The sequence below is a fragment of the Myotis myotis genome, unplaced genomic scaffold, assembly GCF_014108235.1.
Source record: "Myotis myotis isolate mMyoMyo1 unplaced genomic scaffold, mMyoMyo1.p scaffold_m19_p_13, whole genome shotgun sequence".
Taxonomy (NCBI): Eukaryota; Metazoa; Chordata; class Mammalia; order Chiroptera; family Vespertilionidae; genus Myotis; species Myotis myotis.
The window spans coordinates 49,589,249-49,613,254 of NW_023416317.1; the positions used below are offsets into that span (position 1 = coordinate 49,589,249).

The following is a 24,006-nucleotide window of genomic DNA, read 5'->3' on the forward strand; positions in this document are numbered from 1 at the left end:
AGCGCCCAGGGCCGGGCCAGCTCGCCTGCGTGGAAGGCGGACTCTCCATCCCCTCCTATGGCTTCACTCAGATACCGAGGCTCTAGGTACACCCTCCCACCTACGCTGACCCACCAACTGGTCAAAGCTGGAGCCAGGAGCCCCTCGCGGTTCCCAGCGGCTCCTCTCTTACCACCAGGCGGCGCTCCGCCACTATTCCACCCGCTGGGGCCAGCCCCTCCTCCACCAGCCCCTACCTTTCCTTCCTGCCCTTCTGTCCTCTGGGCCTACACCTGCAAGCTGAAGAATGTCCTCACTGGGAATAACCGATTTTCCTTTTGAACTTGACAGTGTTTGCCTGGCCACGCCCCTTAAGAGCCATCCGTGGCCAGAGCAGCCTGCCACCTACCTACACCCCTGCATGTCCTGGGAGGACCCCTGGCCTCCCCTAGAGGCAGGCACACAGGACTCTGCCAAATTCTTATGCGAATGTGCCCAATGCTTTCAAACTCCATATAAATTGAGCTGCGATTTTGACACACGACGTTTTCTAGACTTCCTTTACCTCCCAGGCCAATCTGGTGTTTTACTCTCAACTCTTTGGGTTCAATAATTCGATTCTGATGTTGGCGTCACAGCAATGTTTAGTTCCCAGCTGGAGCCAGAAGGAGGCCGCCTTGGCTGAGATCGGAACAGGCCCAAGCCCAGGCTGTTGTTCCCTGTGCTTCTGACACCCCAGCAACAGGTCAGAGGTCCCCAGGCCGCCTCCTCGGGTTCGATTCATTTGCTAGAACAGCTCACAGAACTCAGACACCTTTTACTTAGATCTCTGGTTTGTATAAAAGGATGTGACTCCGGCAGGAGCAGCCAGGTGGAGCAAGTGCACAGGGGCAGGTAAGGGGAAGGGCTCGGGCATCTGTGTGAGCACTCCACTAGCACCACCCCATTCACCAACCGGAAGCTGTTTTGGGTTCTTATGGGGATTCATGAGATAATTGACCATTGGCGATTGTTTCAACCGCCAGCCCTTCTCTTGTCCCCCGGGGCCTGGGATGGGACTGGGTGTTCCAACTCTCTAATCACATGGTTGGGTCCTCTGTCAACCAGTCCCCATTCTTAGGTGGGGGTGGGGGTCCCAAAAGTCACCTCACTAACCTGACAGAAGATACCCTCTAGGCTCCCATTACCTAGGAAATTTCAAGGATTTTAGGAGGGCTACACGGTACTCTGGGGCGGGGGGAAGCCCCCAAGGAAGAAAAGGCTTGGAAGGGGGTCCCCTCTCCAGTCCTCATTGGAAAAGGCGTGGCTGTGGCCCTGGATGGCAGTGAAGTTGGCTGGGTTGCCCAGGGCCTGGCTCTCTAGTCACGGGGTAAGCAGGAAGCAACACTCTGGGGCACCAGCCAGATACAGGCAAGGCAGCCGATGGACAAGCGGGGGTGTCAGTGTGAACAGAAGGCCCAAGCGCGCAGTGTGTGTCGAGGGCATGCGCTCTGAGCCCACAGCTGGGGCAGGTTTCCACCGAAGCTATCACCCCATGCCTCTGACCAACGGAGCAGCTTGCCTCTAGCGCCCTCTACTGAGAAAGCCTACCATCTCGCTCACTCTAGGAATCGGTTCATGGGTCAGAGCCCTCTGAGGGTGGGGGCGGAGCTCAGGTCTCCCTGGAGCCTCTTTCTGACCTGAGGCTTTGCAGTGAGCGGGTCGGATCCTGTGCAGGTCCTCTTCCTTACACTGGGAGGAAATCAAACAGGCATGCACAGGCCGTCAATTTCTTCTACTTTCCTATTATGTTGAAATAGTTGTAAAACTATTAGTAACTGAATAAAAAGAGAAAACAATGGTCTGATTAATATATATTTATTATGTAACAATTAGTTTCAAGACAAAGTCCAATTCAAAACACATTACTGATTTTACAAAAGGTATTTAATCCAAACCCATTTTTCCAATAAATTTTCTTATGTAACCTCCCACCGTCTGGCTCTGGAAACAACATTTGCTACATTAGAAAAAAATGTAAGTACAGCTCTTAGGCACAGTGTTAAAGGGATGACACACACACCCTGGAATAATTACAAATCAGTATTTCTTTTGAATACACATTTGAATTTTAAGTTTAAATAACCAATGTTTTAGATTAATTTAAAACATACTTCAAGAATGGTTTTAAATACCTTTCCCTTGTAATGCACTGTGGGAAAAAATTTCTCTCATTTCTTCTGCAGTAAGAGCTACAAAAACGGTGTCCCACACAGGATTCACTTTGTCCTCTTGAGAAACAATGAAGAGGTTTTGGAACTGGTTAAAAATATCCTAAGAGAAGTATCTGCAGAGAGAGAAGCCCTGTGTCTAGAGTGGCCACGCCATGCCCCTTGCGGTGGGGCTGGTTGTCCCCACAGCTGTGGACCAGGGGTGGCTCGGAGGCCTGAACCAGGACTCCAAACACTGGTGGGAACAGGAAGACCCAGGCTGCAAGGGGTGACAGAATCCTGCCTGACTGGGACCACGTTACACTTGACCCTACCTGCTGGGAATCTTTGGGAAACAAGAATTTTTCGGGGTAGTGTTTTCCATGGCCATAAATGAGTCACCTCATTAAATGAATCGGAAAAATTCACTGTCTGTTGGCTTCATGCTACAACTACACTATTTCAATGGGAAGGAAAACTTACAGGTTTAAAACTAAATTCTCTGTCACTGAAGATGTTCAATACCATATATTCATTCAATGGCTTTCCCCTTCCATTCTTTCTGTTTGGCAAAATTTCATTATCTAGCTTTTGCTACCCATCAATCTTGTGTTTTGGACATCAACAGTCCACACTGGTTGCAAAATACATGTGTGCACTGATACAGGGGGTGTGACTGTGAAGATGCATGTTGAATTGGGTTACATATTTACCCACATTCACTCATACACAAATATGTTCTTTCACGCCAACAGCTTTTTACCTAGTCTTGCCAATCAGATAAGAAACACCATAAGATGGAGAGTGAAAACTTTTTTACAAACAAGTTTCCCAGCAGAAATTAATTTTAAAAAATAAGTATACTTTCAAAGCAGCAATCAGAAACTTTGTTCTTGTAGTAGGTAAATAATACTGTTATAGCAAATTGTGGACTTAAGTTTAAGTTAACAGCTTCGTTCTTAGTTCTTTAAAAAATAATACAGGTTTGTGTCACTTAATGGCTTCTCCATTTTTCCAATTCCAAGGAATACAGAGGTCTCCGTCTTGCATAACGGAGTAAAAATGTGAAACGCAGAGATGCATCCCTTGTAGGTAAGGCAGCGACTGCCCCAGAAGTCTCTTACAGCAATCCACCATCTGCTTACTAGAAACGCTGGGCTCCTTATAGAACTTTTCCAGGGAAAATTTCTTTGTTGAAGCCTGTATCAATTCATCTTCAATAACCTTTAACCTGTTATATCAAAAAAAAAAATCATTGCCACAGCAAATAAAAGAACATAAACTATAAATACATTTTTAGATACGGGGCTATACCTTTCTGCTCACAACACTGAAAATGGTGTCCACCAAAGCCAAATTATATGCTTAGAACATACACCAGTGGTTGTCGTGCAGTGCCTGTTATTTCCACACATACCTCTAAAAGTACTTGTGAAACCTTTGCAGCAGGAATGGGGTAAAAGTAATACATACTTTAGGAAGCTCTTATCCTGCCTCACCCAGAACTAGCTGCAACTGAAGGAAGCAGGAAGCTGAGCGTGTAGACACCTGGGTTTGATCCTTGGGCGGTAAGCAATGACTTCTAAAGATTCCCAAATAAAAAGCAGACTCAGGGCAGTGAGGGCCTGGGGCGGGGGCGGGCTGGAGGAGGTTAAAGGGGGAAAACAGGGGATGTATGTAATAGTTTCAACAATAAAGAATTAAAAAAAATAAAAAAGGCAAGCTCACAACAATGGCAGGCACCCGAGGCCATGCCTTCTTCACTCTCACTCTTCTAGGCCAGCACTCCCTCCCCTTTGCCTGAGGCCACAATGTGTCTTCCATCAAGGGCTTGAGTTAAGATCTAGAAAGTAAACAACTCAAGGCAGAAAGATGTCTTCAATCCTTCCTCCCACAGGTGGCAAGGGCTAGGGAAGGAATGTAGTAAGAGATTCAATCCCCAAATTGCCACGGCTTCCCGAGTGAACATCACTCGGGAAGCCCATAGAGGAGATGAGGAAAGCCACAGTGCTGTGGCCAGGTCCTGAGCTAGTCTAAGTCAAGCTAGTTCCAAACACTAACTATCCTCTTCTCCCCAAGCTTCAACTGTGCAAGAGAAGGGCGAGGATGGTAAAGCACCCATAAACTAGGAGAGTCTTGGAAACAAAAGTGGCTGCTGTAGTTGGTCTGCAGTTTGTGGTCTGTCCTGACTGAATCCCTTTCTGCAACAATATCCAGGTCCCTTCCACGCGTTTTCTCTGTGAGGTTCCTCCTCCTGACCAGGCTGCTTAGAGGCAAGAAGTGGGCAGGGTTAGGGTTGAGAATTCCCACTCGGCGCAGGATTGGAAGGAGGAACTCTCAGGTACCATCGATAGCAGGGGATGACAAACTTCTTCTGTAAAGGGCTTTTCTCACTTGCTCTAAAAAAGACACTCGAACAGTCTGGCTTGGAAGAGAAAAGCCGTGCAGTATGGCCAAGTCGCAACAACTCACCCCTGCACCCATCTAGGTAAGCCCTGCATTCCCACTGCTTCCACGAGAAGCCTCTGGTCCCATCCCAGAGTTGCCCTGATCCTGGGGCCACGCCTCTGTGATCAGGAGGGCCCGTCAGTCTCGAGGGTACAGTCTTGGAGGGGCATCGAGCCCGAGAAGGCAGCCCTTGGTGAGGTTTCTCTAGGGCTGTGCTGGTGGCTCTACTGCCTGTAGCAGATTAACTTAAAAAATATTTTAAAAAATTGTTTTTTGCCTCTCCTTTTAATTTCTTTGCTTGATTATACTCAGACCTAAAGAAAAAAGGAGGAAAAATGGAGGCACAGTACAAACAGGGAAGTACCGGGACATGGTGGGTGTGGCTGGTGGGATGTTCTCTTTCTTTTCTTCTAACACTAAGAAATGGGCCCTTGCCGAACCCGTTTGGCTCCGTGGATAGAGCGGACTGAGGGGTCCCGGGTTTGATTCTGGTCAAGGGCATGTACCTTGGTTGTGGGCACATCCCCAGTAGGGGGCGTGCAGGAGGCAGCTGATCAATCTCTCTCATCAATGTTTCTAACTTTCTATCCCTCTCCCTTCTTCCCTGTAAAAAATCAATAAAATATATTAGAAAAAAAAATCAATGGAAAAATGACAAGAAAAAAACAAAAAAGAAATGGGTCCAATATTTCCCAAGGGAATGACCCTTCTCTCTGACAAAAATTATGTCTATTTTTTTTTTAACACAAAGTTTAACCTTTCTGCCTCTGACATCTGAATGTGAGTGCCACAGGTGTGTCTGTCCATTTTCACCGTACCCTGCTAGGGACTTTCACAGTGCCATCTGGGCACCAAGGTTCTCGACAAACATTAGTTCAATAAATGAACACTCTTTTAAATGGTGGTTTCTACTATATGCAAGTACAAAAATTATTTAACCATTCTTTTATTGTTGTACATTTCTATTATGATGGTAATGTAATCTAGGTTATTAGAAAACAGCCACAGCCAATCCCTGGCAGAACAAGATAGGAAGAAATATGGAACGTCCTCCAATCAGTCAATTCCTAAGTTAAGCACAGTGTGAATGTCCCACTCTTCTGAGTTCAGAATACCTGAATTTTTAAGTTAGACTGAGCAATAAGACCTTACAGGGGCTGACAACACTCACTCGTCTTTCCTCTTCATGTTCTCTCTCGCCTGCTGGGCTCTGGTGAGAATGAACCACTTCAGGTTGGCTAGGTCACAGAGCGTGGGGATGTTAAAGTGCCCGAGTTCATGCAAACTTGGAGCGTATCTGTCACTGTAATGACACACATGAGAGCAAAACCATTGATCCCTTCCATCCCCCACTGCACCCTAAAGAAAACATTCTAGGAGTCTCATTAACAGAAAAGGAATTCATCAAGGAAATCTACCCTGAAAGTACATACATATATCCCAACTGACTTCAAGTTCTGCTGTGCCCAAAGAGGCTCACTACCAGGATGACCACACACTTCCTGACCCTGGGACCTTCCCCATCTGTAAAATGGGCAGAGTAACCATTTCATGGTGAAGAGCTAATGCATTTAAACTCCAAGCACAGAGCATGGAAAACAGTGTATGAAGTATATGCACAAGAAACGTTGGCTACTGACTTAACATCAGTTCAATCCTGCAGGTTTTCCGCAGGGCGGACCGCACCGTCCGTGGCGCTGTAGTCACAGAGCGTGCAGAGGTTCAGCCCTTCAGCTCTCTCACGCTAGCTTTCTTTTCTTTCTTTTTTTTTTTTTTTTATGCTAGCTTTCTCCTGTGCAGAGTGTTGCTAATCGATGCAGAAACACACTGAGATACAAAACAATCTGTATGAATAAAGAAGGGTCGTTCTTGTTTGAGGTATTTACCTGTTGAGAATCATCTGCAAGCCACGCAGACTTTGCGGGTGGAAAGGAACTCTGTTTTTCAACAGCCTCTTATAGAACACGTCGAGAAGAGAGTAATACTCATCCAGCGTCAGCACTGGCTGGAGCTCTTCGATATAAACCACCTGGATGTCCCCCAGGAGGCGGCTTATTTGGTTTTCTAGGAGCAGTAGCCTCCTCTGAAGGTCAAAGTAACTGGGCAACCTTTCAAAAAGCTGCAGGGTTTTTAAAAAGGAAAGAAATGTCCTAAGTCCTAACAGTTAGATGTTTAGGTAAGAATCTCGACTTAGTTTAGAACGATTGAATGGTAAAGAAGGGTTTTAGAAATAAAGTATGTGTATGCATTTCAAGTCTAACAGAATTTACTTAATTCACCTACATTAAATTAAATGCAATAAACACTACCCTCCCATGTACTTAAGCACTACACTGGCCCCTGGAGTGAATGGATTACAAGGATTTGTCCCTCTTGGCCAGGGCCCTCAGTCAGGTGAGTTAGGTAATTGTGATTCATACATCATTCACCCAGTTTCCCCAATGGCAACATCTTGGAGAGCTATCCTGGTTGTGTACTGTCACAACCAGGATACTGAGATTTCACCCAATCCACCAACCTGATGAGATTTCATTAGTTTTACTCACACTCACTGTGGGTGTGTATTTAACTGTGTGCGATTTTATCACATGTGTAGATTCATATGACACAACCATGGTCAAGAGTCCTGCACAAGGACCCGCTGCGCTACACTTTCACAACCAAACCCTCTGTTCCCCTCCTCCGCCTTGGTGATCACTGACCTGTTCTTTCTGTAACTTTATTACTTTAGGAATGTTGCAGAAGTGGGATCATACAGTCTGCAATCTTCTGAGGTGGACTTTTCTCACCAGCACAACGCCCTTGAGACCCACCATGCTGCTGCAGGCGTGGGCAGCTCACTCCTCCTTCTTGCTGAGTGGTGCTCCGTTGCACAGACGTGCCACCCTTTGTTTAACCACTCAGACACTGAAGGGCATTAGGGTTTTTTTTTCTAGTTTTGGGCTATTATGAACATTTGTGTATAGGTTTCTGAGGGAACATACTTTTTCTTTTCTCTAGCATAAATGCCCAAGAGTACCACTGCTGGACCACATGCTGAATGCTTAAGGAACTTCCCTACTCTTTTCCAGAAGGCCTGCACCATTTTACAGCAAAGAATGAGTGGTCAGTTTTCTGCATCTTCGCCAGCACTTGATGGTGCCATTATTTTTTACATCGAGAAGAGAGTAATACTCGTTCAGCGCCAGCACTGGTGCGAATTCTTTGACATAAACAACCTGGATATCTATTATGATAGGTGTGTAGTGATATCTCATTGTAGTTTTAATTTGAGTTTTGCTAGGGCAAATCACGTGGAACATCTTTGTATGTGATTATGTGTCATCTGTATATGCCAGTGATGGCAAACCTTTTGAGCTCGGCGTGCCAGCATTTTGAAAAACCCTAACTTAACTCTGGTGCTGTGTCACATATAAAAATTTTTTGATATTTGCAACCATAGTAAAACAAAGATTTATATTTTTGATATTTATTTTATATATTTAAATGCCATTTAACAAAGAAAAATCAACCAAAAAAATGAGTTCGCGTGTCACCTCTGACACGCGTGTCATAAGTTCGCCATCACTGGTATATGTGCTCCTGTGACATGTCTGTTCATGTCTTTTGCCCATTATCTAGTTGGGTTATTTGTATTTTTTACTGTTAGGTTTGAGAGTTCTTTATATATTTAGATATAAAGACTGTTAGATACGTGGTTTGCAAATACTTTCTACCAAATATTGACTTGAACCAATATGTCACCAACGAAGATGTGTGGATGGCAAATAAACACATAAAAAAGATGCCAAATGCAAATTAAATCCACAACGAGCTAGTACTGCACACTTATTAGAAAACCACAGCAAGTCTTAAAAAGTTTAAGTGCCCTAACATATTCAGCTATCCACTTTTAGGGATTTACTCAAGAGAAAAGGAAATATATGTCCATAAAAACATTTGTAGATAATGTTCATAGAAGCTCCATTTCTAATAGCCAAAAACTGATCTAACGCAATGTCCCTCAATAGGTGAGTGGATTAAAAGCTGTGGTGAAATATTACATAGCAATAAAAAGGAATTATTTCCTTGATACATACAACAGCATGGAGGAATCTCAAAAATAGTTAAGTGAAAGAAATCAGATACCCCCCACGCCAAAAAGTATGTGCTCTGTGATTCCAATTTATAAAACTCTAGAAATATAAACTAATCTATTCCAGTGATTGGCTGGGAGGGGGTGCTGGGATGGAGGAGAGTGTTGACAAAGGGACGGACTTTTGTGGGTGACAGCTATATTCACTATCTTGAATGTGGTAATGGTTTCACAGGAATTCACATATATCAAATCTCAGATTATACACACTAAATATACAGTTTATGTCAATTATGCCAGAAATGTGTTAAAGTTAAAACAAAACAACAGAATACAGGCCTTTAGGCAATACTTCAGAAAAGAATAAAATTTCTAAATAAAAGCTGAATTATAAATCTGTCTTCTAAATATTTTAAACTACATGATATTAAACATCTGATCTGAAAAGAGCTGTAACTATAATTAAAGTTTTTTAAAGTTTATTGACATAACAGCATAGTTTGAAACAAAATTATGTTGATGACAAATCAGAGATTTTTTTTGCATTTCAGCTTTTTCTTACCTTTGTCCAGTGATGATGGACATCCATTGTTCCCAGCATCACATGGCCCACTGCACTGATCCCAGAACGGTCTGTAAATATTACTGTACATCCTGATGATAAAACAAACCCTCTGGTCACTGTACAGAGATGCTTCATCCTTTCAGCACTGTGCAAATAATTACTTAAATTTAGTGTATAAATTCAGGGTTAAATGCAGAAGTGTAAAGGCTAATTTTATGTCTCTGATTTATTCAAAAGAACAGATTTGAAAATTCAGCTATGATAAGTCACATCTGCAAAGACTTTCAACACTTTTCTTCTACACTTTAGAGATGTGTATAGCAGTAATATTTTAAAACAACATGGAAATTGTTTACCTTTTGCATTTTTAAGTGTTTCCAAGTTCTGCTGTGCTAAGCGGCCTAAACTATGCAGCTGGCTACAGCGATGGGCGAGGCCCCAGCTCCGCTGCCACCTGGTCCAACAGAGAGCACAGGCACATTAACAACGGCACCCCTGGAGGAGGAGGCATGCATTCACCCCAGTGCTCAAGTGTGCACCCAACATGTTTCTAAACTAGCTCATTTTTCAAGAAACAACCAAGTAGAAAATGAATTGTTGACCAGAGGGTAAAAACATTACTACTAATGTTCAGGTATCCAAAGATTTAAAACGAGCAAAGACACTATGTTATTTCTATTTTAAAATTAGAGGATGAAATAACCCGCCTCTGAATGCTAATTCTGGGATTTACTACCTCTGGGACCTTGAACAAGCTGCTTCTGGCCTTTCTAAGGTTTCTCTTTCACACACACACAGTGCGGGCCTTTCCTACTGCCTGGCAGTCTAAATCAAAGGAGATATGAAAAGCTACGGGAAACCATAGGTTCTTCCTTCATCTATCTGAACACTGATTCTCATGAATGCCATTTCTGATACAATGAAATTGGCTTAAAAATTGTTCCCTTTAAACCACAATTGAAAAACTGAGATATAATTTTTTTTTGAGATATAATTTTAAAGAATTAGTTATGATCAAGCAACTAAATGCTGTTCTTTATTAACAAATAGTCTTTTTTTTAAAAAAATATATTTTATTGATTTTTCACAGAGAGGAAGGGAGAGAGGTAGAGAGTTAGAAACATCGATGAGAGAGAAACATCGATCAGCCGCCTCCTGCACATCTCCTACTGGGGATGTGCCCGCAACCCAGGTACATGCCCTTGACCGGAATCGAACCTGGGACCCTTCAGTCCGCAGGCCGACGCTCTATCCACTGAGCCAAACCGGTCTCGGCAATAAACAGTCTTTTATAGGCTGTTTAGAATCAGTCACAATGTCACCAGTCACCATGTTTCCATTTATTGAGCAGTCACGGCCATGCCCCCTGAGCCCGGTTGTACTCTCAAACACCGAGAGCCCCAGAGACCCTTTGTTTACATGGGTTACACCTACTGACATTTACTATAGTAAGAACGAAAGCTGAGGGATTTCTCCACAATACTGTAAAATCAAGCTTATTTCCTTTCTTACTAATGCGTCTGCTTTGATAGATCTTTTAAAGCTTATACTAGAAAAAGTTATTTTCATGTACATAGGACCAAAACAGCATCCATTTTCTCTCTTTTTCTTTTTAAACTCGATGAAGGAATGATTATTCTTTATATATTATGTGTATATGAAAGGATATTTTTCTTATAAACTATGTAAAAAAGTTCAACTAGCTACAAATATGTCATTATCTAAACCTTATTTCATTATGTATGATTGGTTTAGAGAGAGGAACATCAATCGTTTGCCTCCTGCAACCTCAGTATGTGCTCTGACCTGGAATCGAACCTGCCAGCATTTGGTGTTTAGGATGATGCTCCAAACAACTGAGCTACTCAGTTAGGGCCTTATTTCACTATTTTAAACAAGAAATTATCGTTTTCTTAAGCAAATGAACATTTGATTACTTTCATAAAAAGATAATTGAAGAATATTTAGTTATCCAAATAATTAAAGTAAAAGATGCAAATACAGTGGGGGCCTTGACTTACGAGTGTCCTGACTAACGAGTTTTTTTTGAGATACGAGCCGTTTCTCAGCCGATTTTTTGCTTTGAGTTGCAAGCTCAAAAAAATTTGGGTTACGAGCCAGCTTCAGATACCCCACCGCTAGTTGGCACAGCGAACGTCACAGTGACTTGACATACGAGTAATTTGAGTTATGAGCTCCGTCACGGAACGAATTAAACTCATAAGTCAAGGCCCCACTGTATTTAACTGCTGAAAAATTTTACCAACTGGTAATCCATGTTTATTCTAATCTCCAGATTAGATTCTCTTCATTACCTGATATCTGAGAGCTGCAACTGATGAGACAGTTCATCTTTTAAACGATCTAGTTCTTTTCTAAGTGGCAAACTATTCTCCAGTTTTTTAATAGCACGTTTCCCATTGCTGCCTAGCCAGGATCTAGAAAGAAAAAGACATACACATTCTAACTACAACACAAACACTCCTACTATTAGAACACATATGCATTGCTTTATAGTAGTGCCAATGTTAAAAACTCCAATTAAAACTTGACCAAATTATAAAAAATAAAGGAGGGGAGGTGAGTGTAGACTGAAGTAGTGGAGATGAGACTTCAACAGGGCACTGGGTTGGCGGGAAGCAATGGGGCTGGGAAGGAGCACCAGGGCATTCAACATTACACAGCATATCCAAAAACGTAGATCGGAATCTAATTACCAGATGTAATAGGAAGATAGATTAAGTGGAGCTTTTATGTAGTAACTCTTCTATTTTGTGTTTGATAAAACCCAACTGATTTATTTTCAAAATTTTTGTGTTTTATTTCACAATAGTAAGAAACTATTTCAGTCTGTACTTGTCAACAAAAACAAAATTATTTTCAAAATTAAAAGTCTATACTAAATAATACTGTTATTATATTTTCTCTTGTTATGCCCTGAAATATTAGAAATATCTTAACATGCTTTCAAGAAAAAATTCTGATCAGGTGAATGAAATTTATTTTATTTAAAAAAATATTTTTTATTTATTTATTTTTTTTTAACCCTCACCCAAGGATATTTTTTCCATTGATTTTTAGAGATTGGAAGAGAGAGGGAAAGACAGAGAGAAATATCGTGGTGAGAGAAACACATTGATTGATTGCCTCCTGCACGAACCCTGACCAGGGCCCAGGCCAGGGAGGAGCCTGCAACCAAGGTACGTGTCCTTGACCAGAATCGAACCCAGGACCCTTCGATTTGTGGGCTGACACTCTATCCACTGAGCCAAACCAGTCAGGGCTTAAAAAATATTTTTATTGATTTCAGAGATCAAAGAAGAGGGGAGAGAGAGAGAAATATCAATGATGAGAGAGATTCATTGTGTGGATGCCTCCTGCATGCCCCCTACTGGGGCATTGAGCCTACAATCCAGGCATTGCCCTGACCGAGAATCAAACTGTGACCTCCTGGTTCACAGGTTGATGTTCAACCACTGAGCCACACTAGCCAGTCCTCATGACATTTTTAAACGCTGTTTCCATGTATTCTTATTATGTATGGGTCATTACATTAAAGGACTTACTACTGACCTCTCCAGAGAAACTGAAAATGCAGAACCCATGAAGAAGCATATTTTTAAAAAAAGATTTAGATATATCCTTTCTTCATATACCAGGGGTAACTTGAAGAGAATTTTAAACACTTAAACAATCTCCTGTATGTGTCTGGGTTGAAAAGATAAAAAATTTAATACAGTTGGAAGTATTCTGGCAACTAAGAAACATGAAATATCTTTTTCATAATGGTTACTGAGTTAACTGTACTGATAGGATTTCTTTTCCTAGAAAGTTAGACTTTAATTTTAAAGGCGAACTACAAAAAAGTTTAGTTAAATAGAAACTTTTACGTACGTTAGGGTTGTTTCCATTTTTGAGACATGCTCGAGGTCTTCATCTGGGTCTCTGAATCCAGTAAAGGAGTAGTAAGACTTGTCCCATTTGATGGGCCTGTCAGACATCCTCTTCGCCTCTTTGGGAGGCTGGGGACGCACATTGCTATTCAAGCTTTGGACATGCTCAACTGATAAACTGCAGGAGTTGAGAATATATAATACTGTGCTTAGCAGATCTCTGGTGTGCAAAGTAAATTTGACCGCTCGAAATCCTAGAGGATGTAATTCCCCCAAACAATAAAGACAGGTGATTATTTGCTTCATTTAAAATTTTGTCATACAGAATTTACAAAATAAAAATCTTTTAAAACAGTCCATTACCGATTAAAACTCATCCTATTGGCAAATCATCTCTCAATGGCACACTACTGCCTTTCTCCAAATCTATACCAATACCGTCTACCTTCATGAATTCCTCTAATTGTCAGTTCCTTTTCTAGTTTGGTACCAGTGACCAAACCCACCCAGCCCAAGAAGGGAACTCAGAATATTTTCTTTCCTTTTTTGGTTAACCCTCACCAGAGGTTATTTTTCCACTGAATTGTTAGAGAAACTTGAAGGGATGGGGAGAGACAGAAAGGGAGAGAGGCATCGATGTGAGAGAGACACATGGATTGGTTGCCTCTCACATGGGCCCTGACCAGGCGCGGGGAGTGAGCCTGCAACCGAGGTACTGAATCTGGGACTCTTCACTCAGCAGATCAACGCTTATCCACTGAGCCAAACTGGCTAGGGCTCAGAATATTTTCAATGCTGCCCATAAATTTGGTCTCTACAGTCTAAGACAGTGGTTCTCAACCTTCCTAATGCTGCGACCCTTTAATACAGTTCCTCATGTTGTGGTGACCCCCAATTTCATTGTTACAAATTGAACATAATTAAAGCATAGTGATTAATCATAAAAACAATATGTAATTATATATGTGTTTTCTGATGGTCTTAGGTGACCCCTGTGAAAGGGTTGTTCGACCCCCAAAGGGGTTGTGACCCACAGGTTGAGAACCGCTGCTCTAAGAGATGGTAAAGCTCTCCTACGAGCAAGTGTCCACCAAAGGTAGTTTCGAAGATGAAGGGGGAGCTATAAAGGGGGCTGCCCTGTGACAGTGTTTCAGAAGAGAAGAGGAACCAGACAACCTAGTCTCAGTGATGACAGAAACTCATCTAGAATTTTCTCTATGATTGAAAGAGACTGTCCTGTCCTCATAGTTGCCCAACTAGCTAGTAACTCAGTATTTTCAGAAGTGATTTAAAATTTCTAATTGCTTAACTGTGCTTGACAATCTGATTTCGATACTGGGTAGTCATTGTGCTAAGGTTAGTAATCTAACTTGTTAAGTCATCAATAGAAAATCCACTGTTTTTTTAGCCCCTTTACTGGGTGGTTCTTAGTTAAATTACATAACTTTTCAACCAACACTCCCACCAACTGTGCCATTATTATCTCTCCTTTCAAATATGAACAAAGACTCAATCCAAAGGTATTCTGGCAATGCCAAACTGAATGAACCTATTTAACATGAAGCTTGCAAAAAGACCAAGTAGAAATAAGAAAACGTACCTAAAGTACTAAAGGGTTCCTGGCCTTCGGAGGAATTCTGGTCTGTTTCTCTTACATAAAATGTGAGCTGAGTTGGTTTTAAAGACTTGGAGCCTGGTTTCTGAAGGTTTTCTAAATAGACACTTAATTTCTGAAGAGAATTTTCATTGACTTCCTGGAAAAAATATTAAGGGGCATTTACACACAAATTAGAAAAAGGAAATAACAGAAATTATATCCTGACCTTTTTAACACATTTGAGGGTATTAAATACTACATTATTAAAAAATGTTGAAATTTCATCACATTGGTAGAGGAGGAAAAACATTTATCTACTATTAGGCTTAATTTTTCATACATGTTAGATTTACAAACTTTAAATTGTTAAAATAAATATTTAATTACATCCCCAATAATCAATACGTCTTTTCAAGGTAATATTTTTCTGTTGATTCAATTGACTAATTACAAAAAAAAAAATCCCACAAAAAAACAACATACAAAAAACACCATTACTAATACTCTAAAGAGTTTACATGCTAGCTTTATTGCCTGCATAAAACATGTCAGATTTCATAAAAAACAACATATTTTCCAACTGCGGTATCTATATTTCAAATTAGTTCAAAGCATTGATTATACCACAATGACAGAACAATGCGAATGTAGAGAACTCTCTGTATTAGCTTATAACTAAGGCAAATAAACTAAACAGGAACATAGATTAAGATTTAAAAATAATAAATATTTACCCTTTCTTTGGGGTGTTGTCCAAAGAAATCTGGATGCACCGCAAAATAGAATGGCCTCAAGGCATTTACTGCTTCAGCCCCCGAGAATGCTCTTGAGCAAAAAAACCAGCGTGGAGACACCTTCTCCAGACATAACCTTTTAATAAGATGTGAATTTATTATTTGTTGAGGCCCTGATGTCCACACAAATCCCCAGTGTAGAAAGTGATGGCAACATTAAAATTACTATGTATGAAAAAATTAATATGTATGGAAAATGCCATAGGACAAGAAACCAAAATACAAAATTTTGTGATTTTCTGAAATCTACCAAGTTTTAACAAGCAGTGAGTACCATATAGTTTATAAAACCACATGACATAAGTTCTACAATATGAAAAATAATATTAAATACTAATGATACAACTTCCCCTCAAAAAACCCACTTGGAAATGTTAACTGGCTTCACTGCAAAGGATGTGATTTTCTGTATCAAATGTCATCTTTTTATACTGAAAAATATTCTGAGAATAATAATGCTTAAAAAGAAGATTCAGACGTCTCTTCATTTCCTCATTGCTGGCGTGCTAATATTATTTTGAGAGTGTTTTTTTTAAATGTACTGTTTTAAATCTAAATGAAATTGTTTGCAGTTTTGGGGAAGCACTTCTCTGACAACTATTTTTGCATGTTATAATTTACATAGGCACATTTTTGTCTCATACATCACGTACACTGAGTCTTTTGAAAAGTTTTCTAGTTTTAAAATGGTAGGACTATAGAGTCATTTCTGCAGATTATTTTTAACAATCTGGAGACCACCAACATATTTTCAGATTACCCTTTGTGTTTTTTGCATGTATTCTAACCTTTTATAAAGTCAACATATAGGCTGCATATTAGGGATAAAATGGAAGTTTGAACAGTGAAGGAAATAGTGAGCTAGGTGTGAAAGTCCTTGATACGAGGCAGCAAAATGGAGTAACAACTCCATTTTTTCCCCATCTGAATGTTGGTTCTCATTTCCAAATGTCTGACAGACTCTTAGCTCTCCCGCCAGCTGCTCAAATTTTACAAGTCTAAAAAAAGGAGTAGAGGTCATTATTGTCCTTCTAAACTCAGCCTGGAAATAGAAGGTAAGGCAGCAGTTAGTTCAATCCAGGATTTTTCTCAGTGTTGCCAAACCACACTTGTCCTTAACACAACTTGTTCTTGCCCTCCACCATAATATAAAATAACATTTGGGCAGATTTACTTCTGCCCAAACTAGCATACCACACCCACCCCATTTTCAGTTAGTCTTATTTCTTCTCACTTTTATAATATCCCTGGAACGCATCCATTCTTCCGTTTTCCTGCTATCAATTATCACCACAAAATTGGATTGCAGAGCCTCCTCATCAGTCTACTTTTCCCTAACCATACTGTATATATGTTAATTTTCCTAGAGTCCCATTATCACTGTATTCCCTACTAAAACATCTCTCATGGTCTTTCAACTCCTGCAGAATAAACTCCACTCCTTAGTCTAGTATATAAATTTCTCTATAATAATTTTCAATCTATCTTTCAAACTTGATCTCCAGCCACTCCTTACAGAAACCCTCAGGCCCAGCGTCCATTGATCATCCTCTTCTCCACGAAGTCTAAACTCTAAAACATCCTCCCTGTCTCTCACTTCCATCTATTTAATTGTGCTCACTCAACAATTACCTACTATGCATACCTACTATATTCCAGGAGGCACTGTACTATTTCCCCCAGAACCTTCCCTTTTGAATCCTCATTGTAAACAGTCTTTCCCTTTTGTAAACTCAAAACAAACAAACAAACAAACAAACAAACATATCTCCAACTATTTGGAACTTAATACCATAATATATAAATGACATATTTTTCATTTGTTCTTCTTTCTCCACCTACCCACCCTCAACTATCACTGTATTCTTGAAGGCAGTAAATATGTTTTATGTATATGTTGTTTGCTGTGTGAGTTTGGGTCTGCTGAAAGCAGAGGCCAAGACAGGATTAGATGTGCAAGAGAATTACTGGGAGAGGAAGAAGATAGGGAGAGCTTTCAGACCACGATTCAGGTCTGACACCTGCAGAAGGAGGAGGAGGAACCGAGTGTTGAGTAGGAAGTCTGGGGCTGCAGCACAGCTCCAAGAAGGGCTCAGCCATGCCAAGGGGAGTCCTTGAGCCAAAGGAATCCTGTGTCTTGCTAGAATAATTCTACTTAGGATTTATAGTATGCATAAACAGCATATATAGCAGTCACATGACCTTAGTATACAATTTTAATGCAAAGAGTGGTTTTCCATAAGACAGCAGTAGAATTGAGGGCAACATGATAAAAAGTGTGTTAAGGACAAACTTTATCTTTTTTCCTCTTAAGCTTTTCACACTGAACTATTCTGAAAGTTGGTATTCTTTTTACCTCCTGCTCTGAATGGGCTCTTGCAGGACATGATGTTCATATGAATTTTCATGTTCTTTTTCTGTTCTTGCCCTCCACCATAATATAAGATAACATTAGAACTTGAAAAATAACAGCCCCCTCATACTAATTATAGATTGGACCATGAAGCTTACCTCCTTACAGGTCTCAGGAAGCAAAACATTTCTGTGCTTGATCTTAGCCAAAAGGCCGAGAAGCGATAAAACATTTCTGAAAATACATGTATGTCAACTTCCAGGCATCCATTAACTGCTAAAAAGTGACAAAAGGGTGTTAAACACAAACATAGACTAGCAAAACTTCAGTTCTCATGATTAAGATGGCTTTTTAAAAAATAATCAAGTACTTGGTTAATAACATAATATATAACCATTTCAATAATTTATAGAACTTTTGTTTCCTGGGCAAAAAACAGCAAAGACTTTTTCCTTTTTAACAGACTAGAAAAGGACTAAACAAATTCTGCATTAGCTTAGTTTAGATTCACTTATCTAATTACATTTATTTACTCAGTAAAATTTATTAATCAGGAGAGCTCATGCTGGGCCTTCTATTTTGCAAAAATCAACAGAATTCATCAGCTTTATGCTGATACCAAAATGAGTTTTTTATTTTCTTAACTTTTTTTTTTTTTTTGTCCTTGGGTATAGTCAACAAACAATACTAATTGGATTTCTGCTATCTTGTCTCCCTGAGTAGACTGATATAAGCTATCTACCCTCTGGCTAGGGAGTAAAACTGCAAACCATTTACTCTTAAGAGTCCTTGGTTAGGGAAGACAGGATTTACAGATGGCTCCAAACTGCGGTTTAACTCTCTGTTTCCCTATTCCACTAGTGGTGGCTTACTGGCCTGTGTCATTTATAGAACTTCCTTTCAACATTTCTCTTAAAATACCTAGATATTTAATAATTTTTACTATTTAACCCAGTAGAACTCCAAAGTTTAAGTTACCAAAGACTTTACTATTTTTAAAAAATATTTTTTTTATTGATTTCAGAGAGGGAGAGGGAGAGATACATAGAAACATTGATGATGAGAACCAGTGATCAGCTGCCTCCTGCCCACCCACAACTGGGGATTGAGCCCACAGACCGGGCATATGACCTGACCAGGAAGCGAACCGAGACCTCCTGGTTCACAGGTTGACACTCAACCACTGAGCCACCCCAGCTGGGCACTATTTTTTTCTACCAAGCGGGAGTGGCCCCTGCCTGAGGGCTCTTCTGCAGCTCCGGTCCTCCTAGGAGAAAAACTGGAGGGGATGGGGAGGGGGGGTAGGAGGAGGGGAGGGTTTAGAAGGTTTATTTCTCATATTTTTCTTTCCGAGGAGACTGTAACAACATGAAATCTTGCATGTAAGAAGAGATCTTAAAAACGGAAACAAAAAACAACCCCTAAAGTAAATAAATGAGTACTCTCAAGAGGATGGACTGGGACATTAGCCTTAGAATGTTATCTCACACTAACCCAGCACAGCAAAGGACCTTTGGTTTGGAGTGGTGCCAAGCCCGAACAGCAGAGACAGAGGATTCCCTGTGTTCATAAAAGAGCGAAGAATAAAAGAAGTCCCCAAAAGATAAGAAAGCAAGCAAAGAACCAAAGTTACATTAGAAAGAGGGGGGGGGGGGAGGGGGAGAGAGGGAAAGAGAGGGGGAGAGAGAGGGAGACGGAGAGAGTGAGAGGAAAGAGAGAGAGAGAGAGAGAGAGAGAGAGAGAGAGAGAGAGAGAGAGAGAGTGCAGAGGCAGCAGCTGGGAATTAAATCAGGAAAATTCCTGGCAGCGCTGCAAATAAAAATAAGAGTCCAGGTCTCAGCCCTGGAAACCCCCAATCCAGGCAGCAAGCAGGATGCCAGGTACTCACCCAAGAGGACTCCCCTGCTTGTGTCCTGTCAGAGTTGCCAGAATATGTAACCTGACAACCAAGGGCTGAACTGTCTGTCACTACTTGAGCCAATGAAGCAGAGACAGAGTTGAATCATATATGAGCGTTTATTCCAATACTGCTGGCAGTATGGGAGGACAGCAGGTCATCCGCGAAAATCTGTTCTGCAGCCCCCAAAAACCAGCTGCCTATATTGGATAGGACAAAGATTACATAGGGAAGTAGGGATTACAGGCAGGGAAGTAGGCAAGGTGGGCTGGGGCGGGACTCCATTGTTTGGACAACAAGGTTGTTAATCTTTCCAAGGCTGTTAACAGGCAGTTCTTAATGAGAATGGACCTGATCCCCAGGTCCAAGGTTGACTGCCAGGTCCTGGGGGTAGGGTGGGGGGTCGGGGTAGGCGGGCGTACAACTCCCAGCCAGGTTAGAATGTGCTTTCTTTAATCAGAACAAGGCAATCACGGTTAACAAAGCATGATTAATATTTCTTATAACTATAGCTAGTCCCCAATATTCAGTTTCGTCCCAATACCAGTAATAAGCAAGTTACAAACATTACCATTTACATTAGCAATCACCAAAACAAAATACTTAGCTATAAAGCTAACAAAATATGTACAAGATGTATATGAGGAAAATAAAACTCTGATGAAATAAGTAAAAAATGAACCAGGTGCTCTTCCTCCAGGGAGCAGGCACATGTCTCAGGCGTGTCACCTTTACCTTCCTCACTTCTGAGGAAGGGCCCTTTCTTTGCCCCTATAACTTGTTTCCTAAGCCCATTTCTTCTACAAATTATTTCTTCTACCTCTGTGATTTTCCAAATAAATATTCTCATAAAAAAAGAAAGAAAAGAACTAAATGGAAAGATATTCCTTGTTTATGGATAGGAAGAGTCAATATTGTCAAGAAGTCAGTTCTTCCCAACTTGATCTACAGATTCAATCCAATTCCAATCAAAATCCCAGCGATTTATTTTACGGGTATTGACGAACTTATTCTAAAGTTTATATGGAAAGGCAATCAACACAGAATAGCCAACTCAATACTAAAGAAGAACAAAGTTGGGGGACTGACATTACCCAACGTCAAGACTTACTATAAAGCTGCAGGAATCAAGTCAGCATGATGCTGGTGAAAGAACTGAGAAACTGAACTTTATTAAAATTAAAAACGTGTGCTCCCTGAACGATAATGTAGAGAGGATGAGGAAAAAAGCCACAGATTGGGAGAAAATACTTGTAAAAGACACACATATCTGAAAAAGGGCTGTTACCCAAAATATACAAAAAAATCTTCAACAAAGCCAATTCAGACTAACTTAAGACAGCCCAAAGCTTGCAAAGAAGAGACTAGAAGGATATAATATACAATCTATAGCTAGCTATCTCTAGTTAGCTAGTGGTAGGATATTAAGTGCTTTAATTTTTTTCTTATTTCCTAGTTTATTAACAAAGAACATTCATTTAGTATTTAAGACCCCTAGGCCCTGGCTGGTGTGGCTCAGTTGGTTGGATATCGTCCCTGCACTGAAAGGTTGCAGGCTCTGTTGCCGATCAGGGCACATGCCCAGGTCCAGGGCTTGATTCACATAAATGTTTCTCTCCCTCTCTCCTTTCCTGTCCGCCTGTCTTTTCATGTGGCACAGATCTTGGGTCAGTCCTCAACTTTGCAAGACCAAGAAGCCAATTTTATCACTTCCACCAGAAATAAACAGGTCCTGGGAAAATAAAACCATAAGGGACCTGACTGATAACTACAATGTCAACTTTTTATTTTTTATTTTTTTATATTTTATTGATTTTTCACAGAGAGGGAGAGGGATAGAGAGTTTGAAACATCGATGAGAGAGAAACATCGATCTGCTGCCTCCTGCACACCTCCCACTGGGGATGTGCCTGCAACCAAGGTACATGCCCTTGACCGGAATCGAACCTGGGACCCCTCAGTCCGCAGGCTGACGCTCTATCCACTGAGCCAAACCGATCAGGGCTCAACTTTTTAATTTACTATGAGAAATAGAATTGCTAAGAAGACTAGAAGATTCAGATCTGTGATTTTTCCCCCCTTAAAGGATTAGCCACACAGAAAATGAAATGACTGTCGGCAGACTGAATATACACTGCTTCAGAGTAAAGCTGGGTGCTCTCATTTGCTAGTGAGAAATAGTCTGAAAGCCTAGGGCACCCAGGGTTCTTGTCTTCAGACAAATTACTACATGGGTGGTTCCTGTATGTATTCCACGGGGCCCACTATCCTCCCACTGGGAAAAGCCTCAAGCATGCTACAACATAACTGAGGTTACACTATCTTATCAGACTTGGAAGGTGCTCTGGGTACCTTAATTCACCCAATTCATCACCAGGCATTTACCAGGCTCTTGGGTGCCAGGTTCTGTGCAAAGTATTGGGACTAGAAAAACATGAAGACAATGCCACCTCTCCGAAAACTTACAGCTTTAGGCGAGAGGGAGGGTGTGGAAACAGACACAAGCAGATGATTATAAAGCAAAGCGGTAAATGAAATAACAGCCATGCACAGAGGATTATGGGAAACCCCCAAGTGCTCCACTTGGAATGGGGGCTGTGGAAGGTCTTTTCCAAGGAGGTGGTACCCTCTCTGGGTGGAGGGTGGAAGATGGGGAAGGACACAAGTCATTTAGAAAACAACGTAAATGTCTGCTATAATCCACTTAATACTAATATTAGCTTCTATTTCATAAAATGAAAATTGCTTTTAACCTAAATTCTGTGCTGAGAAGTGATGCATTTAATATTTTGTTCAGTTTGAAATCGAATTTGGTAGAGATACCTAAGTTGGTGGAAAGGTTTAATTTGGGTAGTTAAAAAAAAAAACAGTTTCATTTTGCTTAAATTACTTTTAATCCTCACAGGAGGATACGTTTTTATTGATTTGGGGGAGGGAGGGAGGGAGAGAGGGAAGGAGAGAAAGGAAACAGTAACGTGCTTGCCAAATTGAGATCCTAAGATTGATCTTTGTCCATTTGGCAACATTTTTATTTGTCAGAAAGTTATTTTTCTCTCAGGCTGCTTTCAGTTAAACTGTGACTTCCTTTGGCAAATACCTTGTTCGGTTTTTAAAAGCAGTTTGTTCCATCAAGGAGGGATAAAAGCGGGCAATTTTTCATTGCTTTTCGGCGGAACGTTTCTCAGGGAAGGGGGAAAAAAAGCAAAGAAAAAGTAAAAGCAGTAAGTCCTGTTAGACAAATTAATCCATTGTAGCAAGGGCAAAGTATCTAGTCTAAAGGCTTCCTTTTCTAAATCTTTTCCTACGAGATTTGAATCATCACACCATCCTAAGATAAGTCAAAGACCGGAGAAATAGTAGAGTCGAAAATACTGAAGTCTAAATAAATCGTCTTCGGTTTCTCACGGCAAAGACAAGGTAAAACAGATGCGATGCGGACACTCAGTTCCGAAGTTGGCGCGTCGAGCTAAGGGGACGGCGCGCTGCCCACCGCGACCCCCCTTTCCTGCCCCGAGCAGCCAGAAGGCGCACATGGAGCCCCGCCCCTCCTGCTCCTTACAGTTCCGGCCAGTGTCCGCCCCGAGGGCTCCCTCCAACCTGCTCCATCTTCGACCTGTTTCACCTCCCACCCCGCACCCGTGGGCAGTGCGGGGGCGGGCGCGGCTGGGCCCGGGCGCATGCGCACCGGGGCTCCGGCCGGGTCCACGAGCGCGCGCCGCAGGGCCCGGTGCTCCCGCGTGCCCCTGCCCCACTAGACCACGGCTCTGACAGGCTCCTACCCGCGGTCCTCTCCGTGCCCCCGCCCCTAAACTCTCAGCGGGGCGCGCTCCGCTCGCTCCGGCCATCGGGCGCCTGCCGCGGCGGGCCCCGGGAGGTGAGACGCCGTGAGGGACGGGCCGCAGACCGCGCGCTCATTGGCTGGCGCGTGCCAGGCCTTCTTCCCTGCAGCGCGTGCGCGCAGCCCGGGCCGAAGGTTGAAACCTCGGCGGTACCCAGCCGCGCGCTGACGTCAGCGCCCAGGTGCCCGCCCCGCCTCCCCCGTCGCCTTGAACCCGCCGCCCATCCTCCTTCCTACCGTGCGGCCCGCGGGAGCTCCGCGCACTCCCCCGAAAGCTTTAGGACGCTCGAGCGAGCACTCCGCAGTCTGAAGGACGGGGCCGGAGGGAGTCGGAACTGATTGGGCGGCAGGTGGCGGGGCCTGCCCCGAGGGTCGGGG

At 42.0% G+C, this 24,006-nt stretch overlaps 1 protein-coding gene across 11 annotated transcripts; it reads right to left on the reverse strand.

Moving 5' to 3' along the window:
* Nucleotides 1-1,820: 1,820 nt before the first annotated feature.
* Nucleotides 1,821-24,006, reverse strand: TCAIM (T cell activation inhibitor, mitochondrial). 11 transcript variants are annotated; one of them, XM_036333130.1, is made up of 12 exons: nucleotides 23,570-23,750; nucleotides 19,782-19,990; nucleotides 18,052-18,169; nucleotides 15,481-15,616; nucleotides 14,750-14,903; nucleotides 13,151-13,403; nucleotides 11,572-11,694; nucleotides 9,613-9,710; nucleotides 9,254-9,345; nucleotides 6,503-6,735; nucleotides 5,788-5,919; nucleotides 1,821-3,399 (listed from the first exon to the last, which is right to left on the reverse strand). In XM_036333130.1, exons 3-12 carry the CDS (start codon nucleotides 18,123-18,125, stop codon nucleotides 3,159-3,161), a joined length of 1,536 nt encoding a protein of 511 aa, XP_036189023.1. In that variant the 5' UTR covers nucleotides 18,126-18,169; nucleotides 19,782-19,990; nucleotides 23,570-23,750; the 3' UTR covers nucleotides 1,821-3,158. The 11 variants fall into 11 exon arrangements, 9 of the variants coding, with proteins under 9 accessions (XP_036189023.1, XP_036189024.1, XP_036189022.1 ...); XM_036333131.1 differs by lacking the exon at nucleotides 23,570-23,750 and adding an exon at nucleotides 23,350-23,546 and having other exon boundaries at nucleotides 18,052-18,166; XM_036333129.1 differs by lacking the exon at nucleotides 23,570-23,750 and adding an exon at nucleotides 23,350-23,546.